The sequence below is a fragment of the Thunnus maccoyii genome, chromosome 15 (genome assembly GCF_910596095.1).
Source record: "Thunnus maccoyii chromosome 15, fThuMac1.1, whole genome shotgun sequence".
Taxonomy (NCBI): Eukaryota; Metazoa; Chordata; class Actinopteri; order Scombriformes; family Scombridae; genus Thunnus; species Thunnus maccoyii.
Window position 1 is genome coordinate 10,687,210 of NC_056547.1, and position 27,456 is coordinate 10,714,665.

The 27,456-nt window shown below is 40.2% G+C and overlaps 1 protein-coding gene and 1 long non-coding RNA gene across 3 annotated transcripts; one reads left to right on the forward strand and one right to left on the reverse strand.

The window, feature by feature from the left end:
* Nucleotides 1-2,103: 2,103 nt before the first annotated feature.
* LOC121913081 lies at nt 2,104-23,888 on the reverse strand. The gene is made up of 3 exons (XR_006100205.1): nt 23,813-23,888; nt 23,081-23,187; nt 2,104-2,838 (listed from the first exon to the last, which is right to left on the reverse strand). It is a non-coding gene; the product is annotated as an uncharacterized LOC121913081 (long non-coding RNA).
* Nucleotides 14,560-25,712, forward strand: prdm1b (PR domain containing 1b, with ZNF domain). 2 transcript variants are annotated; one of them, XM_042435744.1, is made up of 6 exons: nt 14,560-14,730; nt 18,251-18,370; nt 19,985-20,225; nt 22,001-22,932; nt 23,095-23,223; nt 23,738-25,712. In XM_042435744.1, exons 1-6 carry the CDS (start codon nt 14,560-14,562, stop codon nt 24,305-24,307), a joined length of 2,163 nt encoding a protein of 720 aa, XP_042291678.1. In that variant the 3' UTR covers nt 24,308-25,712. The 2 variants fall into 2 exon arrangements, with proteins under 2 accessions (XP_042291678.1, XP_042291677.1); XM_042435743.1 differs by lacking the exons at nt 14,560-14,730; nt 18,251-18,370 and adding an exon at nt 19,541-19,636.
* Nucleotides 25,713-27,456: the final 1,744 nt, after the last annotated feature.

Here is a 27,456-nt window from a genome sequence, read left to right on the forward strand (position 1 = left end):
TTTCATGTTTCACATTAGTAAGTTACAAGTTATTTAATACTCATTTGGCTAAAAATGACTTGTGGACATATGCTCTGTGTTACACAAGGAGACTAGAGATGTACTTTATTGGTTATTCGCACACAATAAACAGCAGCCTGCTTAATTTATGGTTGATTATAAGTTATGTTGTTGTTGTCTTAAAAGAAATTAACAAACAAATTCTGTTCAACTGCCACCTATTTGTGTGTGTGAAAAACATATCTGCTCTGGTCCAACAGTGCTGAAGTTGTGGAATTAAAAAAGTGTTAGAATACACTCATTAAAATTTAATTTCTGGTATTAATTAGACTTAATTTTAGCAGCATGCACCGTTCAAACAGCACGGTTATATTCACTGTGAATTACATGAGCCATGTGTTTATTTTGTTGTCTACAGTGGATTTGTGACATAAGCTATGAAAGTCAAAACTTCAGCGGCCATCAGGGGGCCAAACATTTTTGCAGGAAGGCCACTGTTTGCCTACCACTGGGCCACAGTGTTGAGTCACACAGCAAAATGCCTCTTGAGCCCTTTTTGATAGCCGCTGTAGTCAAATTATAGTAATTTTTTTTAGCATTGAACTTGACACCAAAAAGAAGCTAACAAAGAAAAAGAAAAGAAGGATGGGTTTGTTTGCATGGGCACACCAGCACATGTAGGCATCCAGACCTCACAGAGCATAAGCAAGAGGAGGTTGTGCATTGATACTAAGAGCTGCATCACTTGTGGAGATATGGCACGTGCACTGAGTCACGTTGCTAAAAGTCTGTTTGGATAAAAATAAGATGCATTAGAATTATTGTGGATTTCATTCATCAGAAAACAGCTGCATGGAATTACAGGCTACTTAAATCCTTTCTAGGGCAGCGACCATTATTGTCATTAGTAGATGATTAGGTTAATCTCACAAAATGTTAGGACAAAATGAGACACAAACAGATATACAAAACCCAGAGATGTTTAATTAACTGTACAACGGTCAAACAGCTAGAAATGCAGCAAACACTCACATGTGAGAAGCTGAGTCCTGTGAACATTTAGCATTTTTTTGTGACTATTGATGTAAAGAGTCCTACAGTGTGTCAATGACAACATCTGTATTATGTCTTTGGCAGTAAAACACAGGCACATTCAAGAGCACAAGTACGAGCATAATGGATTTTTTCCTGTCATGGCCAAACCAAAGACGTAAGACATCTGCATTTGAAGATAAATCTGTCTTATTTAATTGAAACAACTTCTATGAATGAGTTTGCCACATTCAGTGTTACGCCATTAAAAATCATCCTTAATCTTGATAAAGGGTTCAGTATTTGCACAGTTGTGCTTCCCTTAACATGGTGCTTTTATAGAAAGTCGTGACGCAATAACTGGTTAATGATGCATAAACTGACATCATTCTACCAACATTTGTTTGTTTTGTTATGAATTTAGCAGGAACTGGTTTGAAGGTAACACGATATGTTGAAACAGTGCGCATCGTGGATTAACACCCCTCAGGATGGAAGGACCGAGACAGAGAGAGAAAAAGAAGAAAAACAGAGTTCCAGACGTGTAATCTGTCTAATCCACAAAGCTGTGAAAACGACTGGGGAGAAAAGGGGGAGGAAAGGAGGGGAAAGACAGAAGACAGGGAGTTAGAAAGAGGGCTAATTTCAAACTAATTTAGCTAAGGTGATTAAGTGAGACTTGATGAGAAAATAAGCTGTTAAAGGCCCCTGACCCTGTTTCAGTGTATTTACCTCTCTGTCTTAGTGGTTTTATATATATATATATATATATATATATATATATACATACATATGTATGTATGTATGTATGTATGTATGTGTGTGTGTGTGTGTGTGTGTGTGTGTGTGTGTGTGTACATATATATATATATATATATATATATATATATATGTGTGTGTGTGTGTGTGTGTGTGTGTGTGTGTGTGTGTGTGTGTATGTATGTATGTATATAATATGACAGACTCCAGATAGAATTAGAACATCATTTCTATAGTCTACACACTGATAAAAAACATTATAATTTCTATTATAAGTAAGAAAGAAAAACATTAAAAATGGTTAGAGCACATCACTACACAAAAAAGACAGCTAAGAAGATTTAGCCCTTGTCATAAAAATCATAAAAAACATAATGACACACAGGGTGGATAGATCATCATCTGATAGTGCTGTTTAAAATGCTGACAGCAGGAAAAGAGGTTTATTTACAACACTAATAATAGCCACACCTAATTTATATGATGATGAATTACAGTCATATTGCTGCTGTGAGATGAAACTTTTTTCCTTCTTCATGACCTTCTGAGTAGGTTCATATAAACCTTTATGCCTTATTACTGTTTTCTGTGCTAAATCTAACACTACAATTGCTAAAACAAATTCAGCATATTATCAAATGTCATGTTTCTTACTTTGTGGAAAAGCAAACATCTCTGAATTGCATTGCAATAAAATAAATAGACATTTATCGTCAAAGTAGCCCACGTAACCTCGTGATGAATAATGGCTCTGGTGATTACCTAACAACTATATAGCAACAAGTGCTTTAATTGGCAACAAAGTCTGCGGAGGATCCCTAATCTTTGGGGCCGTTGGGGATGAAAGTGGACCAGGCCAAGCTACAGGCAGATGGGCTGTTATGGAAGCAAATATGTGGGGCCTCAGACAGCCTGAGCCATCGCTGAGCTTTGCAGAGGCCCGACCGGTTGGCTGGGCCCCTACGGTGGCTGGCTTTGGCCTGGCCTGCATGGCGTGCTGTGCAGATGGGCCCTAATTGGCTGGAGAGACCCAGGTAGTTTGCCAATCTGTGAAGACAGATAGATTAGATTAGCCATGTCAGATTACAGCAGAGCAGAGTCAGACAGTGTCATCTGACAGCCATGCCTCCCCAGACTCACCCACTGAGAGAGAGGGACAGCGGAGAGGAGGAGGGAGGGGCTGAGCTGTTGATATTGTGAGAGGAGAAAAAAAAAGAGCATACAATGACAACAGTGTGTGAATAAAGGTGTGTGAATGAGTAGGAAAGAAGAGAAAAAGATAAAAATATACATAATGCCAAAATGAAAATAAGGATTTGCCTGAGATTGAGAAGAAAATGTATGAGGGGATGAAGATAAGGGGATGTATCTCATATTCCGTCATTACATCTTGAAATTGCAGTGCAACAAATACAAACATCTGTATATTGCAAATGGAAATGCGCCTGCACGTAAACACACATATAAACACATATGCACACACAAGTGAACAACATTATTTACTCATATGTCCCGCTCCTCAACAGATGGTGCAGAGTGCAGCCACTGAAACAGATAATCCGTTATTGTTCTGAATATTTTGATTATAGTCCCGGGTTGTCATTTCAAAATCATACACAAATCATCTCCTAACCTCAGCTTGATCCTGAGCTTACTACTGCCTTGAAGCTAATATCTTTGGCTCAAGGCCCAAAGCTGTATTGTAATATAACTGAGAGTGCTATTCCATAAGCTTCTCATTTGAGAAATTGACAATGTACAGATTTGTTTTATTTAGAGAGCATAAAAAAAGAGGCTGTGGGGAGATTTGAAGACAGTGTTTACAACTGCTGTCTTGAGCTGCTGCTGCTTTCGTGTGTGATTTAATCCACAGATGCCAAAAATGTTTATATTTTCCTCATAATACAAAACTGTGAAATGCATTAAGCTTCACCTCAAGTGGTACTGCCATTCATCTCTTTAATACATTTAGCTCTCTGATTCATAACACTGTGATTTGAGTTATGAATTTCACAGTTACAATTTTTCCATATTTTTTCCATATTCTAAGTTTTCTCAGCTGCTCTCACTGAAATAACAAACAACAAAGATTATATTTTGTATTTCTTTTAAAACAGACACCCCCCACCCTCTTTAATTAAATTCATAAGCAGCGCAACTCAACCTTAAATTAGTGATAATCGATAAAGACCGTCCTGGTAGTTGTGGCCTGATGCCAAGTATTGATCTGTGGTAGATGTTTTTGTTCTGCAGTACGCATGAAGCCCTGGGGACAATAAAAGACCAGTGAGATTAAGACAATTAGGGGGTTGGTTGTTATTCAAAAGACGAGAAGAAGAAGAAGATTAAATGAGGAGATTTAGGTCAAAGTGGTGATGTCCAGAGGAAGGAAGGAGGAGGGGCAGGGAAAAGGAGGAGGGCAAAGAAAAGGTGGAAGGAGGAAGAGGAAGGATTGGGGTCAGAGAAACTGATCGCTGTAGCACGGGAGCTTGCCTCTGACTGGGGAAGAGAGTGATGGAGGGAGGCCAAGCCTGATCCCTGGCATGACTACATTGGATTGACCTGAAGAGCAAGGTGTCACCAAGTGTTTCACCTGATTTCCACACCTAGACACGCCTGTCTGGGGATTTTCCTTATCTGTCCAGACTTCTGAATCAGCACTGACTGCTCTTGATGTTTTCTTTTCTGTCCTCCTCTTCTCCTCTATCTGTCTCACTCTCATCCTGCCCCCCCCCCCCCCCCCCCACCCCCTCCTTTTTCTGGACAGCCTAATTAGCAGACATTTTTATTGATCCGCTGGATTTGGTGCTGAAATCCCCTTCTCTGTCTGCCAGACAGATCTTGGCTAAAGTCTTTCTCTATCTGGTGGTCTGTGAGATTGGGGAGGGGGGCGGTAGCACATGGGCCCACCTGTTGACCACAAGCCAAAAGCGTGCAGACTTTGCTACACCCTTACATCACCCCTTTTCTTACCCCTTGTCCTTCTCTATCCCCTCCCCATAACACCACCTCCCACTCTCCGGACCCACTGTGGCCCCCCAATATCCAATGTTTCTATGGACTGCTAGATATTAATTGCATGTGCTGTAGGGAACAATAATTAGGGTTTAAGGCTGGTACAGTCTCATTAGTTCACTAGGTAGCAGATTGAGATAAACACCCCCTTACAATTGAACAGCATGAAAAGATTATGCGAGCATTATGAATCACAAATTAGCCACCATGCACTAGCTAATAAACCAACATCTGTTGACACTTGCTGCAGTTGTACATTACAGGAAATATACTGTAGATTACATCTGCAGAAGTTACGACAGCATATTTATTTTCGTATCTTTTCATGCCACTTTACTGAAAGTGTAATGGCGGTAGCGGGAAGCAACTGCTGTTGGTACATTTACTCCAATACATTTAAGTTTGAGGTATTTGAATTAAGTAATGTATCTTCTTATACCACTGCTGCATGGTACAACTGTCTTTTTTGTTCAGCTTTTCAGACTGCATATACTAAAAGTTCATCAGTACATCAGATTATATTATCACTGGAATGGCAGGTTTTGCCATTCAACAGAAGATAAAAAGTCCCTGCAGGTTCAGCAGGTTGTGGTACTCATTTATTTCCCAAACTGAGAAATATGTTGACTCACATGAGGGTCTTTCATTACAGTAGACCAGGGGCAATGTGATGAACAGTATGTTTATGACTGGCAGCATGTACCTGCATGTCAGACACTGAATGTGAAGAAATGAAACGAAACAGACACCATCAGTTGTTTGTCCGTTTGTGTGTGTGAATCAAAGTTCACGTATGACTCAAGATCTTTTTTAGGTATATGATGGTAGTTTAGTCAGATCTAATCTAATAGAAGTGTCGAGTTCTAACACGAAGTTCACAGCCACTCTGTACTTCGCTCTGTGAGAATGCATGTACAACAAGGCTTTGAGATAAATGTCAACAACTGATGTTAGCATGCAGGTATAATGTTTACCATGTTCACCATCTTAGTTGAGCATGTTAGCATGCTAACAGTTGCTAATTAGCACTGAAGGCAAAGGACAGTTGAGGCTATGGGAAAGTCATTAGATTAGCAGGAATTTAGTGATGAAATGTTGACCTGATGATGACACTAAATAAAAGGTGAGATCACCAAAGACTCATCTTCAGGGGATAGATTCAATCCATCCAATAGTTAAGATATTTCAAGCTGGACCAAAGTGGTGGACCAACCGACAGACCAGTATTTCCATCCATAAAGCCATGCATAGCTAAAAATCATTATATCTCTGTCATTTAAAGCACAATGAAATTGGGTTAATACATTTGTCTTCAAAGATAATGGAACTGTTGCAAATACTATGCAAATATGGCCAACTGGTGCTTTGCTATGTTCCCCTTCTGCTATGTACTACTGGGTGATATACTCCAACGTTCACAAGTCTAAACTGAGAGAATCACAGCATCAACTCACAGATGCATCTCTCATACATCCTGTGATTAAGCTGTTTTTCATCTCATTTACAAAAGAACTAAGAAAGTTTTATCATATTTACTGAAAAGAAGAAGAGGCCATGCCACAGAACGTACCGAACATGAGTTGCCAGTAACAACATGTTGAGCAAGACATCAATACAAAGAAAGATAAGCCACAAGTGTTTGTGGTAGTGACACTGACCTGACAGCAAGCCCACAAAAGCATGATCAAGGTTCCTATGGTAACTTTGGAATGAGCAATACATTTTGTCTCATCACTTCATGAAAAGATAAACACTTAAGGTTGAGTGTGCAGGGCAGCGTGGATTGCACACGGTCAACAACAGTGAGTGGGGAGAGAAACTAAAATTTAAGTTTAAGGTTATGTCTGACATGTGGGTGTCTAAATAAAAAATATTCATAACACCTCTTTTCTTTGATTAAATTAGCAGTGCTGAAAAGTCCCATTTACCAGCCCTGATATGCTTTAAAGTCACTATAAATGGTAAACAGACTGAGGATGATGTTGCAGATGAGGATGCTGTTTGTTGAAGCTTCTGAAACGTCCTTCTCCTTCCTTCCTCTTCTCTGGTGGCATACAACATAGTGGAGGTGTGAAAATGAGATGGGTTATTTTATTTTCGTCTGTCACATTCAGCCTCTGACAAACACTGGCTCGGGCTATAGGGTGAGAAAGTGTGAGCTCTCACTGCGTGCTAACCATATAAGGATGAACAGAGATGCTGCAAAAGGCTACAAAGGTGTGGTATATAACATGAGCTCATTTGAAGTCCTTATTCAAGTGCTCTAATAATATCCACTGCAGTTAACAATTGTACTGTATGTGCAGACTTGTATACTTGAAGTGTCAGTTTTCATTGCGACTTTGAGTCACCGATGAACTGCTTTTCAAAAGTACAGAAAAAAAAAATTGCAATCATAACCGTGCAGTCTGTTTTTCATTTCGCAAGGCGGTGAGTCCACAGAGTGATGCAATGGTTACCTGCAAACAATAGTCACTGTTTTTTCAAACAGTAACCAAAGGCAGGAGAGGAGCGAGGAGGTGGTGGAATCCAGTGGAATTGCCAAAACAATTGCCAACACATTACACCAATCTTCAAGCAGATGGAGAAAAGCAGGATTTAAGTCTGTTGTTTTTTAACCCCCTATGGTAAAAAAAAAGGGTTAGACAGTGTATCTTAGGACCCTGGACTTGTCTCCTTTCATGGCTTGACAAAGATTATACATCAAGATTAAAATGATGCCTTTGTGTTTCAAATCATACCTGGATTATGTATATGTTGACCCTCCTGACCTATGGATACCATATATTATTTTTTTCCTCATATGTAAGACTGATTGCCACCATAAGCTCTGAAGTGGTGCTTATCTGTCGTTTCATTTTCTCCACCACACAAAGGCCTCTTCCAGTGAATCTGCAGTGTGCCGTGAAGCAACGTAGCAGGTCAAACAAGTTCACAATTATTTGGACAAAGACAGATGTTTACAAAGTCATGTGTATAAAGTGAGAATGAAACACATTATCGCTTAAAAAAAAAAAAAAAAGAGGAAGAAAAGCCTTATATCTTATCTATCTATCTATCTGTTGGCATACAAACAGAAGATTTTAAAAACACTTCCTCATTGAAGAGTTTTGGTGATAACAAATTACAGGGGACAAGCTCTGACTTGAGGATTTCCCATTGACAACAACGGGACCCATTAAGAGAGAAAAAAGCCTTGGAAAACAAAGACTCTTCTAGGAAAACAATTGCCCCTTCACATCGGTGATGAAATGTAATAATGTAATCTTACATATTTAAGGTTCAGCCAGTGAGGATAATCCTTCTGGTTAAAGGGATCTGATGGAAAACTAAGCCGGCCAGGCTCAGTAAACAACAAACCCCCCCCCGAAAGTGATGTGACTCTGGCTACTTCCTATAGGTTATCTACTTCCTGGTATAGTGGGTGCAGTTGTTGCAAGGGGACAACAACTACAGAAGCACAGTAACAATGCGTTAAAAGACAAATAATCCTCTTTTTTCCTGTGAAGATCTGCTGCTCAGCTGTTTACTGTTTACTATGGCAGAACGGTAGAACTGGAAAAACAACAGGGTCAAGTCAATAGAGTGAGAAGGAATTGGGACACTCAGAAACTGCAAGAAAGAAAGACCAGTCATAACAAAAGTAATGAAAACGTAACTATCACCTACAGTATCTCTTGCTCATATGTTTTGGGGTTTGACATTTTTACCCACTACAAAGAGACAGTGTGCTCTGATACTCTGCCGTAAACAAACAATGTGAGCTGTCACATTTCTTCCATGACAGGATTGTTTCCACTTTCATTCTCAGTGAAAGTAAAACACTGACCCCGGCTCTGGCAGCAGAGCACATTGACATTACTCAATCATTTAAGCATGCAGGCATGTAATTTGGCGAGGCGTAAAGTTTCTATCATCACCTTGTTTTCTTTCGGTAGATTAGATTAGATCACATGAAACACATATCAAATTCACTTACTAAGAACTCCCTGATAATGTTTTGTTATGATGAAAGTCCTCTCATAAGATCTCTAGAGGCAGACACAATATTAGCAAAAGGTCTCCTGGCTTGTTTTTAAAAAAAATAAGTGTAAGGAGAGATGTTCCTGTGGTTAATGAATAACCAGTAATTAAGATAATCAACAGTATGATTACGGGTATATCTTTCTGTACAGACATGTATAAAATATAGAAACAACTGGATTTTCATCCTTGTATTGTTGTATTGTTTACAAAGAATGGAATAAAATATACAAAATAAAATTATTTTGTGTCTATTATTTTATGTCATTATTCAAGTAATGCATGAAGCCAAAACTTCCCCAAAATCCTCGGTAGGATTTCAAGCTCTGTTTGTAAAATTCTGAGTGTTGTTGCACTAAATTTATTAGCTTCTCGTTGTCCAGATCACCCATGTTTTCTGCTTATGTGAGGAAGCTACATAAGTTGTAGTTTCCATCGCAGAGGATGGCAAAAAGTTTTCAAAAGATATTTTGAACTTTTGACCGTAATGCTGTTTACCGTAACCATTGCCAGTATTCTCTTCCGGCCTCACCTAATTTTACCGTCATAACCTAAAATGATATCTGGTTTTCTGTCAACCATCTGCCTGAAGCCATGTGAACGCATCATTAGTCTTCTGATGATTCATAGAAGTGAAATCAAAGAAAGTCCAGTCTGAAATTCAGCTTGTTCTTCTCATTCTCTTCCGGCCATACATCAAATGTATAGACAAATCTGACACCTAACAGTCACTGTAACATTCCTACATTGCGCAAGCTTTAAATTTCTTAGGATCCTGGTAGAACATCTTGCTCCTATAGACAAATAGGGACTGCCCTGGCTCAAAATTTCCATTGCTGAAGGCACCTTGTTACACATGTATCTTTCACACCTGCCACACCTTTCACACCCACATTACTTCATCAGCACCTCACTTGAGAGTGTGTCCTAATTTCTGCTATATTTAACTATAATATAATCAATACGTTCAAAAAGGAATGTTGAACATATGGATGTACAGGGAATATTTCTTCTGCCCCCGACAGATTTATTGGTCTCCTGCTCATTTCCAACCCTACAGCAATAACTTCTATGTGGGAAATGTGGACATTATCAATCAATCAAACTTTATTTGTATAGCACTTTTTATACAATGTAAAACAAAGTGCTTCATACAATAAAAAACAATATAGTTGCCCCCCTCCCTCCCTACATACACACACACACACACACATCTCAACCCCCCACCACCCATCCACATACAAAACAAGAAATTACTATGTTATAGATAATGGACTCAATAAAAACAGGAACTGTTTTTAGCACCGGATGGTAAGTCATTTTGTGTGGGTAATTCTAGCTGCTTTGTGAGAGCTTAAAAGCAAAAATAACTTTTTTTAGCACTACTTATATACAGTTGTAAATTTAAACTATAGCTATCATGTAACCATGCAGAGTGGGTGTGTAAAACCTTTAAAAAAATATGCCATCTTCTTAAAGTTTGGTTGACAGAATAGCACCATTTCCACGAGCTGTTGAACCTCACACGGTTTTGTTAATCTGATCAAACAAGAGTATAAATAAAGACTCCCCGCTACTTCATTATTGGGTTTGAGCATGAATGTTGACCTTGGAAATAGTAGTTTGACAAAAAATCTTAACCTGAGGTCCACTTCATTGCTTTTTTCAGAGCTTTTTCAACTCCATTCTCCAATAAAGATCATCAGATGAGATTTGAAAGCTTCGGAAAAAGTGGACCTAGACTTTTTTGTCAAACATTTTTTTTACTCAAGACCATGTGGTACTCATAGACTAAGGTTAAAAAGTGAAATGTAATAAAAAAGGAATCGGCGACACTGATCCAATCCAAACCCAACAAATTATGTAGATATCGTTGAAGATTATTGCCAAAGAATTAAACAGTCTTGATCTTTTATTCTATTTATCTATTTCTTTTTATCTATTATCTATTTATTTTGATCTTTTATTTTGTTTTAAAACTACAGCATCAATCTTTCACTCAATTAGGCAGAGGTAGAGTTGAGCACCACCTTTTAATGGGTTGGGGTTCATTACACATGAACCCTAACCCATTAAAAGGCTTGGGGTGGTCCAAGTTGGTGGGATCAGTGGTTATTGATGGGTAAAGAATAGGATTATTTACTTTGTGCTGTTAATTGCCCTGTTTGTTTTCTTGTTGCAAGGGGAACAGATGTACTACATCTTAAAATGACCATCATAAGTTCTCTGTTAATGATTTAATACTTTCACATGGTTTATCAATTGTGTTGGTTTGTATAGGTTCGCTGAACAATGTTGGTTGGCCGTCCCCTTTGAAATAAAACATGATAAATGAAATGCAAGGTTTTTTACAGAGTATAAATGCAAAGTGATGCAAAGTGCATTAGTAGTCACAGGAAGTTTGATTTGCTTCAGACCTTTCATCATTTGCTCTTGTTGGATGACCCAATCAACTGGTAACTGAATTTTGTATCCAAAAATTCTTGCTTAGCCTAATTCTTCATTGTTGCTCCTTCAGTATAACTATAAACGTATTCCAAACATTCACAACTGTCGCTATATATCTTTTTTACTATCAGTTGGTTAAACTCACTTGTAAAATCAGCATTTATGTAGAGCAGGTGTTTGCTTTCTCTGCACTGTTACTGACAGTAGAGTGGATTCACACTCAGACTTTTGCATGGCAACAGGTGCTCATGAGGACCAGACTATTACATAGCACACAGGTACAACCAGTGTGGTATTCATGTCTCAGGTCACATCACTTTGTCTGATTTTCTCCGTCTCAGACAGCTTCAATATAGCTGACCTCAGGTCTTTCCTCCACTTATCCTTTTCGTCTCGTCTGGTGCCGTTATCTCCCTCCCTCTTTGTGCTAAGGCCCAGTTGCCCCTGTGAGCGAGGTTTCCCTCCCTGGAAAAGTGTGTCTAGACCATCTGATATCCCTGATGTGATGTGTGTGCAGGAGTGAGATGAGTTGGCTAGCCTGTCATCCTGGAGTGCTGGGACTTTAGCCTCTGAGCCCTGAGCCTGAGCCCAGACTGTCTGCAAATTAGAGAAATTAGCCCAGCCAGGCGCGGGCCAGTGAAAGAGCCCAAATCCTGACCTACCCTCCCTCTGCCCTCCACCACACACACACACACACGCACACACACACATACACACAGCCGCACACTCCTTCTACCACCACCCTTAACCCCCACGCCACACTGGGCAGTAAAGCTCCACTCTTGGAATAGCAGTCTTGCCATATGGCAGCCAATTTACTATTTCAGCAGCCAAGTTAAGAAAGAGAGGGGGCGAGGAGGAGGGGTGAATGACAGACACAAATATCATTATAATGTTTAAAATAAAGATATGGATATATATTTTTTAGCAGTTAAAAAATTGGAAGAAGTATATTTTTTCCAGAATATAAAAATATATATTTTATTCTTTGCATGCTGTGAAATTATTTTTCATTTGTTTATCTGTTTACTCTGGACACAAATACTGTTTGTTTCAGACTGTTTAAACTCCCCAAATCTTTTCTTGTAGTTTTTATGGTATTTTTGAAATTATATAATAGGTGCATGATACAATTTTATTGAAAAATCAAAAACAAAACAGAAGTGCACCTCGAAGAAAGGAGACTTTTAGGAACCAGGAATTTAGGAAATGAGTCCAGCGTTGTCCCTGTAATTTTGACATTTTCAGCATTTAGTCTGCAGGTTACGCAACATTTGGTAAATGTGGTCGAAGATAAAGGCTGTCAATTACAGTAATAAAATAAAAATGGAGAAATTAGTCATTTCTGCACAGTAATGTGTGTCATCAAAGAAAGATATTTTTTCTTGAAAAGTAATACGTCAATACAGTACGTGAAAACCGCAATTTCACATTTTTTGTTTTGTCTGTCTGTTTTTTTTGGGAGGGGGGTTTTGGCAAGAAAAAACACATTTTACATGTAATGAAATCACATATACATATAAAATATTGGATTTCAAACATGAAAAACATGAATTACACGTGTGCTTTTTTTTTTGCACAGGCTGTGTCACATATAGAAAAGCCACATTCTCTTTTTTACCCTCCATATGCTGTTTTAACTCCTCTCTCCTGTCCTGGCTATTTTTATGCGAACTGCCAGGTGAGGTGACCCAGAGCTCCATGTTAGAGAAACTAGATTGTTTGTGTGTGTGTGTGTGTGTCTGAAAGTAAACGGGACACTCAGCAGACAGGTGTCTAAGTCTCTTTCCTGTGCACTGGGTTGACCTGCCCTACATCTGTACCTTTGAATGAATGAGTAGCACCAATCCATGCAGTGCATGTATGTGTGCAGGAGAGTAAAACAGAATATTATTTTTAACATTATGTCTTGTGAGAGGTTTTTTATAACCATAGAATATCTTGCAAAATTAATTTAAATCAAAACATTTCTTTGGAATATTGGATTTGGTATGTGTGTGTGTGTGGGTGGGTGGGTGTGTGTGTGGCAGGGGTCTTAAGGGTCTTAGTTAAAGATGTTCTACAGGGAGATGTAGGTCAAGGAGATACAGTGGCAGCAGATTGCTCATTAAGTGCCAAACCAAGCAAAAGTCTATGAGTGTGTTTTCCAGTGGCAACAGGCCAGCCATCTGCTCTTCCTTTATTCATTCATTAACATGTCTTCTTTGTGTGCGCGTGGATGTGTGTGTGTGTATATGTGTAAGCATTCATAACAACAGCCAATTGCTGGCCAAGTGTACAACGTCACTGATGTTGTTGTCCAAAACCAACAGTTGTGTGTCAGATGGCTCAGTCACATGACCACGGTGGCTTGTGATTGGCCAGGGCGGTTAGCTGAAAAAGCTTGGCGCACAATCCTCAGCTCATGAGTTTCTGGTGACAGCAACAGAGTGGCCACAGCGAGAGCGGATACCCAAAGGATCTAACTGAAAGGAATCCCTGAAGAAACACTGAGAAAAGGGAGACTTAAAAAGGAGAAGACAGATTTTTTTTTAAAAAAGCATTCAAGGGATGACATAGCCAAAGAAATGCGGATCCTACAGCTGAATGAATGTGTAAAAGTAAGTAAAATTTTGTTTCTTTTCTGTTTGTAAGAGCATAAAACATTGGATGAATTGGAAAGGTGGATATATGATACAGAAACAGTGGAAAAGGACATGACCTATAGGCCTCTTAAGAAATTGATGATTAAACTGAATGGTGAGCACTGGGATGTTGGCCAAGAACAGTGTCAAGGAACTTCATGAATGGAACTGGCTGACTGAATAATGAATGACTGCCAGCAGGCTTTTTTAAATAATATTAAATAGTGAGCCTTAGAAAAGTGTTATTGTATTTTTAGGACACATAGTCATAGATTGAGTTGACTTTAGATTCTGAGATTACTTGTATTTAGCATTGAGTCAACCTACTGTTGATGTTTTACTAAAAGTTGTCATATATCAGCTTGTTGCCACTTTAGAGGATGCTTTCTTGTACTGTGTTTTCTTTCCTTTGAAACATATTCTTTACCTCCAAATTGTTTCTTTTAAAACTGATTTATGTGGCACTAAAATCTTCCTCTTGCCTCCTACTTTCCTTTTTCAGATCTTGAGCTTTAACCAGCGTACCTAAGACAAGGGACCTGCCCAAATCAAACCAAAGTATACCTCTATACCAAAGCAACCTAAACCAAACGGAAGCAAACCAAACTAAAACGCTAAATAGCCTGAGCCTCCATCACCTACAGTATATTGTAAAAAAATGAAGCTGGATAGCACACCAGGAGACATGAGTGGGTGGAGGGAAATGGACTTCGCTCTCAACTGCACCTACATCGTGCCAGACCAGGTGTCGGACCCCAGCTTCAGCCTGCCCAAAGCCATGACCTCCATCCCACGCAACCTCACTTTCGAATACGGCACAGACAATGAGGTAAGAGCAGTTTTCCTGTGAAACCCACTGATGTTACAGCACATAACAGAATATATACTAATCCAACTCACTACTGTAACTTTAATACAGTAGTCTCTATTTCTAATGCTATTTTAGAACAGTCAGTTTTGTCCGATTAAAGCTTTTCACTTAAAAATATTAATTCTGTGTTACATAACATTCTGTTGGGCCATCTGCATTGGGTTACTTGGAACAAAAGATTTGCTGACTAATGAGTTCTTCACACAAACAGTGTGTGTGCGTGTGTGTGTGTGAGAGAGAGAGAGAGAAAGAAAGAGAGAGAGTTAATGTGATGTAGTGGACACAAGGCCACTGGCAGCTTGAGGTCAGGGGCCTTTTTGTGCCTTATGGCCATCTTAATTTCCATTATGTCACCTTAATGTTTCAGCCATTTATAACTGGTTTGAGTTTCTTTTTTACTCACACAATAACACATGCAGGCAGTCACACGTAGACACACACATAGTAAAATGTCAGGGATTGGCTCGGCTTCTACCAGGTGATCTAATTGCGTCAAGACGTCCCTGCCCTCTTGTTTTGCCTCTTTTATGCCTGTCCTCTTCACCTCCCACGCCTTCTCTCACTTAGGTGAGTCAGGAGGAGTATATGCAATATCCCTGGACTGTTTGTCCCAGTCAGTCAGCTGACTGCTTGGCTCCCAGTGCAGTCACTGATCAGGCATCTGGCTGGACATGTCACCTATACAATAAAGCACTGCAATCATGTCCCTGAGCAAGGTTTTAAATATGAATATTCAATCTAACTAAAGAGAGAATCATCATCTTAAAAGGAACAGAGAGCAATGTCACACTCACTACTTTTGTAGTTCTCTCAATACTCAGAAGCTTGTGGTTGACTTCGCTGTATCCCCTTCCTCTTTCTTCCCTCACCCAGGCAACACATTCTGCTGTTGTTCCTCTAAACTAACTCACATAGTCTCATCTCTTCCTGCTCTCTCTGCTGCATTCACTGCTGCAGGATGAGAAAAGCATGCAAACTATGCCGATAAAATCACATTTGGGGCTAATTTCAATGCCCAACCCCTAACACGTCTTACGTATACTTCACATTTCTTCACAATTCACACTTACTGCAGTGAAACTTGATTTTACAGTTTGCCTGTGCACCAGTGCTTACTGACCAATTATAACACCAATCAGATACAAAATGAGGCATGAAAAACAAGCACTAGCACACACACTCACATGCTTGCAAGTAATCTGCTTTATTTAAACTGGCTCCTGTCCAGAGTAGTTTCCCTTCCTAAAGATGGTGTCATGTGAATCTCTCTCCCTTACGTGCTGTCGCAAAGCTGGGAGATTCATTTCCTGCAATGATCATAAAACACAGCCACTCCTTTATGTGCATTTGTGTGGGATGTGTGTCACCTTAAATGCAAGTCATAGTTATCAGGAAGGCTGGGAAGGGAGGGATAAATCAAGCAGGTGAGCGATTGTTCCATATGGATGAGTCATGAGGCAAGGGGTTGCACATTATCATGCACATCAACGCACTAACAATACTTGGTCAGCACCTGTTTGGTTAAGAGGAGGAGAGTTGGGCCCACTTGTTTTCTCTCTAGTGTTGTTCCTTTTAGCCCCTTCACACCTTTCGTAAACCTACTTTTTCTTCCCATTTTTATTCCGAAGTGTGCCACGAAAGGCAAAGAAGGGTGGTGGGGACACGTGGCAGATGGGGCGTTAGCAACGGGTGCCAGTGGAGGGAGAAAGAGGCAACGGGTTTGGGGAGAGGGAGAAGCTGGTGAGGGGAGGGTGTGTGTGTGTGTGTGGAGGGGGGGGGGGGATTTAGGTTAAAACCAGATGATTAACTTTCGTTGGGGACAGGCAGCCAGCCAGGCAGCCAGCCAGGCAGCCGGCCAGGCATCAGGCTTCAACCTGGCAGGCGACACAAGCTATTTCGAGTTCAGCAAGCAAAAAAAAAAAAAAAAACAGGGGAGGGGGGGGGGGAGAGGCTGTTCAGGAGTGTCATAGCGTGGGTCCACTTAAGAACGCCCACCCTCCTTTCTTCCGTTCCTCAACACCCTTCACTCACTCCCTCCCCCTTCCTCCCAACCTGGCTGAACTGAGCGGTTAAGCAGCGGCAGCCCAGCGCCACAGCGTTTCGTTAGTCACGCAACGCCAACGAAGTACAATGTCCCTGTCACACTGGTTCATCGTATCTAGGAATCACCTCACTCGCCTTGACGGCCGCTCAACACACACGCACAGACACTCCTGCTGCCCTCAGTGACCTGTTGTTCTTCTAATTAACTACTTATACATCATTTACAAAAGCCGACTCCATTCTTCATATTGTGATAAATTAACACAAGGTTCAGATTTGTCATCATGTTCTTGTTTTTTAAGGGTTGACCTTTTTTACAGGAGGCCGTGATAATCCTTTTGGGGGTCATTTTGAATGATAATTCCTCAATAGCAGGAAGAGAGAGTGTGTGTTTATGTATGGGGGGTGGGGAATGGGGGGGATGGGGCGTGGGGTATTAAGGATTGTACACAAAGCTCCTCAAGACATTGAGGCTGTGTGTGCCGCAGATGCTGCTGCCTGATGGCGTGTGTGTGTGTTTGGGTGTGTTTTGAGGAGGGTTGACCCCAAGCCTGTCCGCAAAGTGTGAATCATAAAGCTGTCCTGTACAACTGTTGCTTAAGACTAATTATTTTTTACTGATTTATTATTCGACTCACAAAAAAAGGTACCTTAAAAGGTAAAAATGACTCAACAAGCTGCAGAACAAGACAAAAAACTCTCTCAGGGTCAAAAATCCCTCACACATCTCCACAATATATGTTTGGACAAGTTTTGAAGTTCCTATTCCAAGGAAAACGATTATAGACAAACGTTTGACTCATATCCACATGTGCAGGTGGAAAATTTTGAACTTCGGATTTTAGGCTAGGAAACGTGTCTGAAGAGTGAGCACAATCTGTGTCATCACATAATTTGCTGTGTGCGCTTTTGTCCTTGTGGTTTTAGAAACAGAAGTGTAGTATTGTCCCAAACAATAAATGAGCGACAATACAGGTACACCTTAGCAACATTCATGAAGTTCACAAGGCAAACAACAGGTGACACTGCGTCCTCTCGTTCTCTCTGGTGTTTATGAGGACAGCAGGTCAGAGATCAGTGGAGTAGGTCAGAGAAAGTGTAATTCTCCTCATTCGTTTAACTCATTAGTGTTGAAAGTGGGTCACCTTGTGGGCTTTACCTTGGCTCTAGAGCTGTCTGGGTCAACATGACAGAGCCACTGCAAATACAACACAGGCCAATAGCCTGTTGGACAAAGCAAAACACAAGTATTATGCTATATAATATGTATAGATTTATTCTGTATCAGTGCTTGAAAAATCAACTCTTGTTACCTGAAAGTAGGCTTTTAATCTTCAATATGACGGCTCTGACTATAATGCTACTGAGTAATATTCCACGTGAAATGACCCATCTGTATGCTATATGCAAACGATATGTTTGATCTGTTTTCCAGGTGACAGGCGTGTTCAGTAAAGAATACATTCCTCAGGGGACTCGATTTGGCCCCCTGCAAGGAGACATCTACACCAAAGACAACGTCCCCAAACAGGCCAACAGAAAATACTTCTGGAGGGTAAGGATAGCCCGCCTATGTGCATGTATCTGAACAAATGTATATGTATAATATATATACACATACTCTATAGTATAGAGTATGTGTATATATATCACACTGTATAGAGTCTATACAGTGTGATTGTGGTTTAGCAGGGGAAAGTCTCAAATCTAGATGCAAGAAAATGACCCTGGGAATAATTTTGGAGTGGTTGAGGACAGATTCATCTTCCTTTATTATTTATGAAAAGAAGACATTGCTCAGACACAGAAGTTTCACATCAGGTCCATGTTCGTCAATAAGGAAACAAAAATGCTTTCACACAGATTGTACTGGCGTAAAGGGATTTTGGTCAAAATTTTAGAGGAAGTTGTGAATGCTGGTGGCACGTAACACAGTATTCACTCTCACACAGTCATCAGAGCCTTACTGGCACTCAGGTCCTATGCAACATGTGTCACAAACACAAAGGAAGGGACTATTGTTTAACGTATAAACATAGACGCAAACTCAGACATCCACACCCACCACCTTTTAGTCTTCAAGTCCCGTGTTTGTTTTCTCTCTCTTTCATCCAGACGTGGCTTGTGTCACTCAGGAATTTTTCTTTTCTGCTTAGTCAATTCCCATAAGGACTTTCTGTTGCCATCCTACGTATTTTCCTTCCGGCTTTATTATTTCCTGTAAACCTCTGAAAAGGAGGTTCCTGTCCCGGTGCAATAGTGAAAGTCTGACGTTCCCCAGGAGCGATTATGTTATCAATCTTATGACACAGGTGCAGGACGAGGGCGGACGTGCTGCCAACATCATGCATGTGTGCGTGCGTGCGTGTGTACATGTGTGTGTGTGCAAATTTTGGCTGCCTGCCAACACCTGTCTGTCAAGCAGCCACTAGTAACATTTCCTTTACATCTGGTTTGTTTTCCTGAGCTGATGCGTTAATTTTTTTCTAAAAGAAAAAAGTTATCATAATAAAGAATACCACTGATATATATTTCTTTAACTAAATGACAAGATAGAAACAACAATAACACACAGAGACTAGAAAGACAGAGAGAGAGAGAGAGAAAGAAAAAGGAGAGGGAAAGAGAGAGCGAGACAGCTGGACCACGCCCCCACTCCTCCACGCCTCATATACAGTGACGGCTGAGACACAAACAGACAGAAGAGTGTTACGCTCAGCACACACAGAGCAGAGTTGCAGTGCGCAGATTAAAGGAACAAAAAATATACTGTAGCTTTTAACTGAAGAGGATAAAGGATATTTAACTGTACATGGCAGAGGTGATTATTTAGACTTTTTTTCTCTATAATCTTGATTTATTTAAAACTTTTTAAAAATATTGTTTTGATGATTATATATAAATTTTAATCAGCATTTCAATCCATATCATATCTGTAGAATTTTAGTTTAAATTTTAAGGATAAAAGCAGCAATGTATTCATTAATGATGGATGTGGCCATTGCAGCAGATGGTCAAATAATATAAGGGTTAAAGTATATTAATCATTTATTATGTCAAACATTAAATAATTTGATTTATAAAGTGCCTTTACAAGTTAATGTGTGTCTTCGGGTATCCCAGTTTTTGTGAACACGTCTTAATCCAATATTCTCTCTTTCTGTTGCAGATTTACAGCGGCGGGCAGCTTCAAAACTTCATTGATGGCTATGACGTCCACAGGAGCAACTGGATGCGATATGTCAACCCAGCACGCTCTCTGGCCGAACAGAACCTGGTGGCATGCCAGAATGGCCGGGAAATCTACTTCTACACCATCCGACCAGTAGAGCCCAAACAGGAGCTGCTCGTGTGGTACAGCCAGGAGTTTGCGCAGAGACTCTGCAGTCAGCAGGACGACATCAAACAGAGTGAGTGCAGTGGAAGCAGATTTTTTCTACTTTTTCTATCAAGATGTCTTGGTCCTTACAGCAGGTCATAGAAAAGTATTGAAGGGTAATAAATATTCTGAGGCACAGGAAAGAACAGAGCTTGTATGTCAGGCTCTAAAGGTTATTCATAGGGTAATAAAAGATTTTTTTTCAGCTCTGTTTTGTGCATAGGACTTAACTTATGAACACATTGGCTGTTTAGATGAAACCAAAACATTCAGCATATTTGGTGAACTTTATTACCCTGTGACACTGTATTAATCCTGCTGACAATGGAGCTAGTGAGAGGGATTGAAAGACAGCTGACTGTCAGCTGTTTTCATGTTGAGGAACATGATGATGTTATTTTGATTTACTAGATCTGATAAAATGACAGAATTAGACCTGTGGCAGTGACTAAACACATAGCTCAAAGTCTACATCAGGTAATGATTGCGATCAGCAAAATTCTTTCACTTCAGAGCTGACGACGACACATTATTCCCTTTAAGTGAATAATACCTCTTATCTATTACCAATAGCAAAATAGCTGGATTGATACTGTTTCTTACTGTCTGGCTTATTGTTGTGAACCAAATATTTATGCAAGATCACAAACTACATTCACATACATATATGAAATAAATCTCAGTATTTCATGACATGTGGTAAATGACGTGGGATTTTAAGGAGAGGGGAATGAAATCCAAGGGGGATATGGCTGGTCAAAGTACCTTTGTGAGTCATTTGTTTTCAGCTATTAGTAGAACAGCAAGTCATACCCTCATCATCCTGAATGATTCTCTGTTGCCACAAAGTCTGATGATTCATACCAACTGGATACACCAGATGCGTTGCCATTCAACTTGGTGACTAATGCTAAGGTGGTATCATTACATAGTTTTATCAACTTACTGTAAAGGATCTTAAGGTTTATTTTTCTGATATTAGGTGACGTAGTTCAGCAGCTAGTTCTCAGGTATTGGTTGTTGAAGCTTCAAAGCAACAATTGAAACACCAAATCCACCAACAGACAACAACAACAAAAAAACTACGATGTGCATGGTTCAGGTTTCTACAAGCTGGTTTTCATAGAAGGAGAAAGGAAATCAGTGTTTGCCTTTAAGACAGTATTAAGATAGGTAAAACACTATGATATACTTTAGAAAATGATCACTGAGAATTTTAAATATATATTATTTGTATTAAATAGGCCAAAAATATGCAAAAACACTGGTACATCCTTTCAAATGATCCTGTAATTCACATGACAAGCAGGTGGTGACGCATAGTCACGGTGTCAAAACCGACCAACCAAAGGTTTTCTCAAAAAGAGAAATAGAAGGGAAAAAGGAAGAGATGTTTCACATTTTCTTGTGGCCAGTGTACGGTAAGACAGCTACTCAGAAAAAGTTTCACAAACAAAACTCAGAATCTTGCTGAACAACTGCACATACATGACATGACACATGGACTCCCACACACTTCACCCACAACCCATTCTCCCACACCAAAATCACTACTGTGATTGACAACCAGAAACTTAGACTGTAGGGTTACGTGTTGAGTCAAAACTGAAACTACTATCATTTACCATAAGAGGGAGTGCCTACTGTGGGCGGATGTGTGTCTGAATATTCACGTGTCTCAGTGACTTTAAAGAAATGACACGGATGTTATAATTAACTTTTGTACAAAGATGAAGATTTTGTATTTTTAAACTTCAAAAATCAGTGTTCTGTGTCAATACTCATTTTTTTCCCCCTTTCTCACAGAATACATGAGTTCTGATGAAGACCATGAGCCAGAGTATACCAAACAGCACCTACCTCAGCAGACATGGTTCAAAGAAAGAACAAAGGAAGAAGTGAAAGATGAGAGGGATGATGAAGGAGAGGAGAAGATCGACGTGGAGATGTTGGAGAGAGACACTCCCCCTGACACGCCTGACGACCAAATCATGGACTTCAGCAAAAAGATTGAAAAGGAGGAGAAGAGCGACAGGGATCCAGAGGACCGGGGGATCATTCCCTCTCCTCAGCCTGAGCACAGAGAACCAAGTCTGGGATTGAATCACCCATACTTGCCAGAACACCACCCTGCACTCCAATCTGGGCACCGAAATCTCCCCCTTCACCTTCACGGCCTCTACGGCCACAGAGAGGGGCTGGTGTCATCTTATCCCCTTTACCCTCAGTCCAGACCCCTCCAGCCCACTTACCCTCTCCTTCCTCCATATGGCCCCCACTATCCTCGCCTCCTCCTCCCCTCATACTCCCCTCCATTTCCTGGGATGCTGCCTTCAAGAGGATCCCTCCGGTACAGCAACTACCTGAGCACAGACGGACTCCCGTATCCCCCAATCGGCCCACCTAATCTACTTCCAGTGTCCCTCCCTTACCCTCCATCGCCGCATGGAGGTCTGAAAGAACTAACCCCGAATGTGTCACCACCACGAGGTGCCCCAGCCACCCCAGAGCTCTCCCCTCTCCCCAAGCCAAGCAGCCAGCACCAGTCCCCTGAGCAGTCTCCCTCTGGCTGCGAGGAGGCCATGAACCTAACCCTGGCTACAACCAAAAGCAATCCAGCGCCACGTAATGGCCCTGGCCACAAATCCCTACCTTACCCACTGAAGAAGCAGAATGGAAAGATCAAGTATGAATGTAACATCTGTGCAAAGACTTTCGGACAGCTGTCAAACCTCAAGGTAACTTCTGTTCCTCTTTCTTGTTTGTTAAACCATACTAACATGAAATTCATTTTGATGAATTCCAGTAAAAAAAACAAAAATAAACAAAAATTCTACTCATCATTTTCCATTTGATACCAGTGCTCATTACTTTTCTTTGTATCACCTGTGTAATTGTAGGTCCATCTCCGAGTGCACAGTGGTGAGAGACCGTTCCAGTGTAATTTATGTAAAAAGAGCTTCACTCAGCTGGCCCATCTCCAGAAACATCACCTGGTCCACACAGGAGAGAAACCACATGAATGTCAGGTATGTTGTAAATCATAGGTTGTGTGTATTTTCTTTTTACAAGCTTCTTACAGCCTCTTAACTGCCTTCGCATTGACGTTGATGTAAAATTGAGAGTTTGAGAGGAACACACTGTATACACAATACACATAAAGGCTCTCTGACTCACATACCGTTCTGGTAACAATGTCTGTTTGATTTTCAATGAGCCACTACCCACCGTGTCATGTAATAGCATCTTTATGCTTTTGTTTGCTAGTGTGACTATGTGGGTGTGCGTGTTGAGAGTGTTATTGGATAGAACTGGTTTTACAAAGAAAGAAATATGGTCTTGTTAACTCAGAGAATAGGAATAACTTGTTCAACCCTGATACCATGCTAATAATAACATCGAGATGACATCATTCTTTATTGCTGAAGTTCTCCTGAATAATCCCAAAAACAATACTGCCACTTTTCTCAAGGTGCTCTACATAATAACCAGTCATGTGAGTGTTATCACAGAAGTCTTAACCTTTCATTTCATGCTTTCCAGGTGTGTCACAAGCGCTTCAGCAGCACCAGCAACTTAAAAACACACCTACGACTACACTCTGGGGAAAAACCTTACCAGTGCAAGCTGTGCAGCACGAAGTTCACCCAGTACATCCACCTCAAACTGCACCGCCGCCTCCACAGCAGCCGCGACCGTCCCTACCGCTGCCAGCTTTGTGCCCAGGCCTTCTTCCACCGCTTCTCTCTTCGTATCCACCAGCGTAGCTGCTGCCTGGCTAACGCTCCAGTCAATGTACACATTAAAGAAATGGTGGAGCGGTTTGACGCTAGCCAAGAGGCCGACACGCTCACTGAGGCGGCAACGGCGCCACAGGTGGAAGAGGCTGTTGAGCGATGGCTGGCTCGTACGTTGGAAGGCGAAGGGAAGGAGGACCAGAAGGAGGCCACCCTACTGCTGAAAGCTCTGACGGTGGCTATTAATGCACCAACAATGCCTATGGCCCAATCAGCTGTACCTGCTTCACACCACAGCCCCCCTCTAGCCTATCAGGAGAGGGCCAGCGTTGTTCATCTCCACAAACGGCCAACAGTGAAGACAGAAGGACAGTGAGAGGGGATTGAAAGAACACTTGTAGTGGTAGGAAATACAAAGATGGACATACAGCATACCATCAATCAGGAAAACAGATGTCGCCAAATAAAACTCTATTTTGTCCAAGAGGGACACAACGGGGAATATGAGCTTTCCCAATCCAATGAGCGCAGCACCAAAAGAAGAGCATTCCAAAGACTGGGTTAGGGTATTCAGTGATTGTACTTCCTCCCAAAAAACTCAGTTTAAAAAATGAAAAGTGGGCAGATGTTGCTAAGCTGTGAAGTATTTAAAAAGTCTTTTCACTCAGGTAGACAAGTGTTTGCTTTTTTGTGCGTTAACTTATTACTTTTTGGAAAATTCTAGTTGTCTATATTTATTTAGTTGTATGATATTTTGTTTTTTCTGTTAGTTTTTTTTTTTTTTTCTTCCTTTTTGTTGACATTTCCAAGGAGATTTGATCTCTGGGGAAAACCACAAGTGAACTCAACAATAACTTGTCACAGTTCATTGTGCATTGTTTAACTTTGTGTGACGGTGTGTTTGACCTTCTGGGTGCGTGTGTGAGACGAGTGGAAGTATATATGAAAGTCAGTGCACAATGATGACACAAAACACCTTCCTGCTCCCCAACTGTTTGCAATGTTTTATTTATTTATAATTAAAAAGGGAAAATCGAGTATTGTTAAAATGTGTGTTAATAAGCATTTGCCAAAATGATAATCAAAGAACATGAACACGTAGAACCGTTATTTTTGGATCAGTTATTCAGCTAATTTAAACATTAGAAGGGTAAAAAAATATTCAGACAGAGCATTAGCATTTTTTCTTCAGCATCCAGCAACTTCTTTAGACATCAAAGTATACAGGCATACTGTGCAGAAGAAAACCAAATGATTCTCTCTCACTGTATTGTTTTTAGTCCAAACTTAATGCTGAGTCACTACAGTAAGTGGATGTATTTATGTAGCTTTTCACTGGATTCAAATGTTCCAGATATTTCTTACATACAAAGCTTTACTGTAAATATTTTTGAACACAAGCTTAATCCAAATCTTACTGTAATTCAGACATATCAGTCAGAGGGTCAATATACTGCTTTTAGTACAGGCTTATATTGCAAACTCAGGTGACTAGCTTTAACTGACTCTAACAGTGGGCACATTGGTACCTCATACCCAGCATTGGACAATAAAAATGAGCAACACAGGAGGAGACATTTCTTTATATTGTTAATATTGCAACTAGATCTGTGTGCTTTTGGTGTTATGAAAAACCAGAAGGTGGGAAACATTCTTGAAAATTTTACTACTGAGTCAGTAATGTACGTCTTTTTATGATTTCTTAGGGTTTTTTTGTACCATATGTTTATCTATGTAGTTTATTTTTGGAAACAGGTTATGAGATGTTGAGAATTTATATGTGAGAGACTATTTTGATCATACTTTTATATTTACATGATGTAGCATATTAAAGATATTGTTTCTATATGCCTTGTGTTTTGCGTGTGTTTTCATGCTGGTATAAGATTTGAATAGTGACTAACCAAAATAGGCCATTACAACTATACTTGCCTCGAGGCACCACAATTTAATCATACAATACATCATCAGAGGTAATGTTACAGGCACCAAGACAAACATTCACACACACACAGTTGATAGACGCAACAGCATCATTAATCAAGCATATGGACAGTGGTACACTGGCACTAATATGACCAAGTAGCAACCTCCGGGGCTCACAGGAAAGTCATTACTACAGCGACAATGTTGGTTAGGTAATGTGACCCTGGTGTAAACCCATATTCACAGTTCACAGTTAACCTGAGACTGTAAATGCATCATGCTTACCAAGCTAGTGGTTAGCAGCTAGCGTTAGGGTCAGTTCCATCCCCTTGTCCAAATATGGTAACCTCTGGCTCCAAAAATCCGAGATAGCGACAGTCAAAATGCAAACTCAGTGCTTCAAAACGGGAATCCACAAACCAATGAGTAACGTCACTGTGGTAATATCCACTATTTTTTAAAGTCTATGAACATGAAACTTGAACATAGCCTGGCATGGCAACCACATAAACCACACACATGTACCTTGCTGGAGATGACACATAAGTCATGAGTCTTGTAATTGATTTGTGTGATTCTCCTTTTTTCATAGGAACGTTTATGCAGCCAATTTTGACCCATAACACAACAAATGTAACAATAATTGCTAAATTTAACATATAAGAAAATATAAACAAGTTATTTTGGGAATTATTTTGTTCATCAGATCCTCTCATGGTCTGGTGTATTTGCCTGCTCTGTTCATCATATGCAATAAAATACATAAATTGTGACTATTTTAAACTAAAAATGATTTGTACATTGTTATTACTTACCAGATAAAACATTTTACTGGATGATAATTATATTGTTAGTTTTAGGCACCGAAGAAAACTAATTCAAATGTGGGTTAGACCTGCAAACACTCAGGGTGTATTGGTGTAAAAATTGTATAATACAACGCGCTCAACTCACAATCAAAATCAAAAAAGTTGGGTGCTGAGTCCTTAAAGTATTGAAATTGAATAAAGAAGAGGATTAGGACAGCACACCTAGTGAACTAGTTTTAATTTTGAATTGCCACACAGACCTTTTGGGCCAGACGCCCTTCCTCAGCATGTATGATGGCAATCCAGGTATTGTATTGGTGTAAACCCTTTCCAAACCCAATAGGAGGGTAAAATATTAAAATTTGCTTTTCTAAGTGCATGCCTGCAAGCTGCAGGTATTCAGCCATTTCCCTGTTGAGGAAACTTAGCACTTGTAGAAGAGAAATTAGTGCAAGAGTATTCTCTTCCTCCTCATCCTCACAACGTCATTTTGTGACAAATTTAAGCAAACTGCTTTGTTTCGCCATACAAAGCATACCTCTTCACATCAATATTGCTGTGGGCTCCATCTGCAGACCCAGTACTCATTTGCACCAGCTGTTTGTAAGTTCAAACTCAGCCTTATTATAACTTAAACTTAGTGCAGATTTACACATCACTAAATCATAAGTGGTTGCACCACACAAACTAGTTCTTTATAGAGATTTTTACACATACTAAATTCCAGGTGGAACTGTTGTGTAAGCTAGCCAAATGAACCCACTGCCAAAGCTATAACATTAACGTCCTA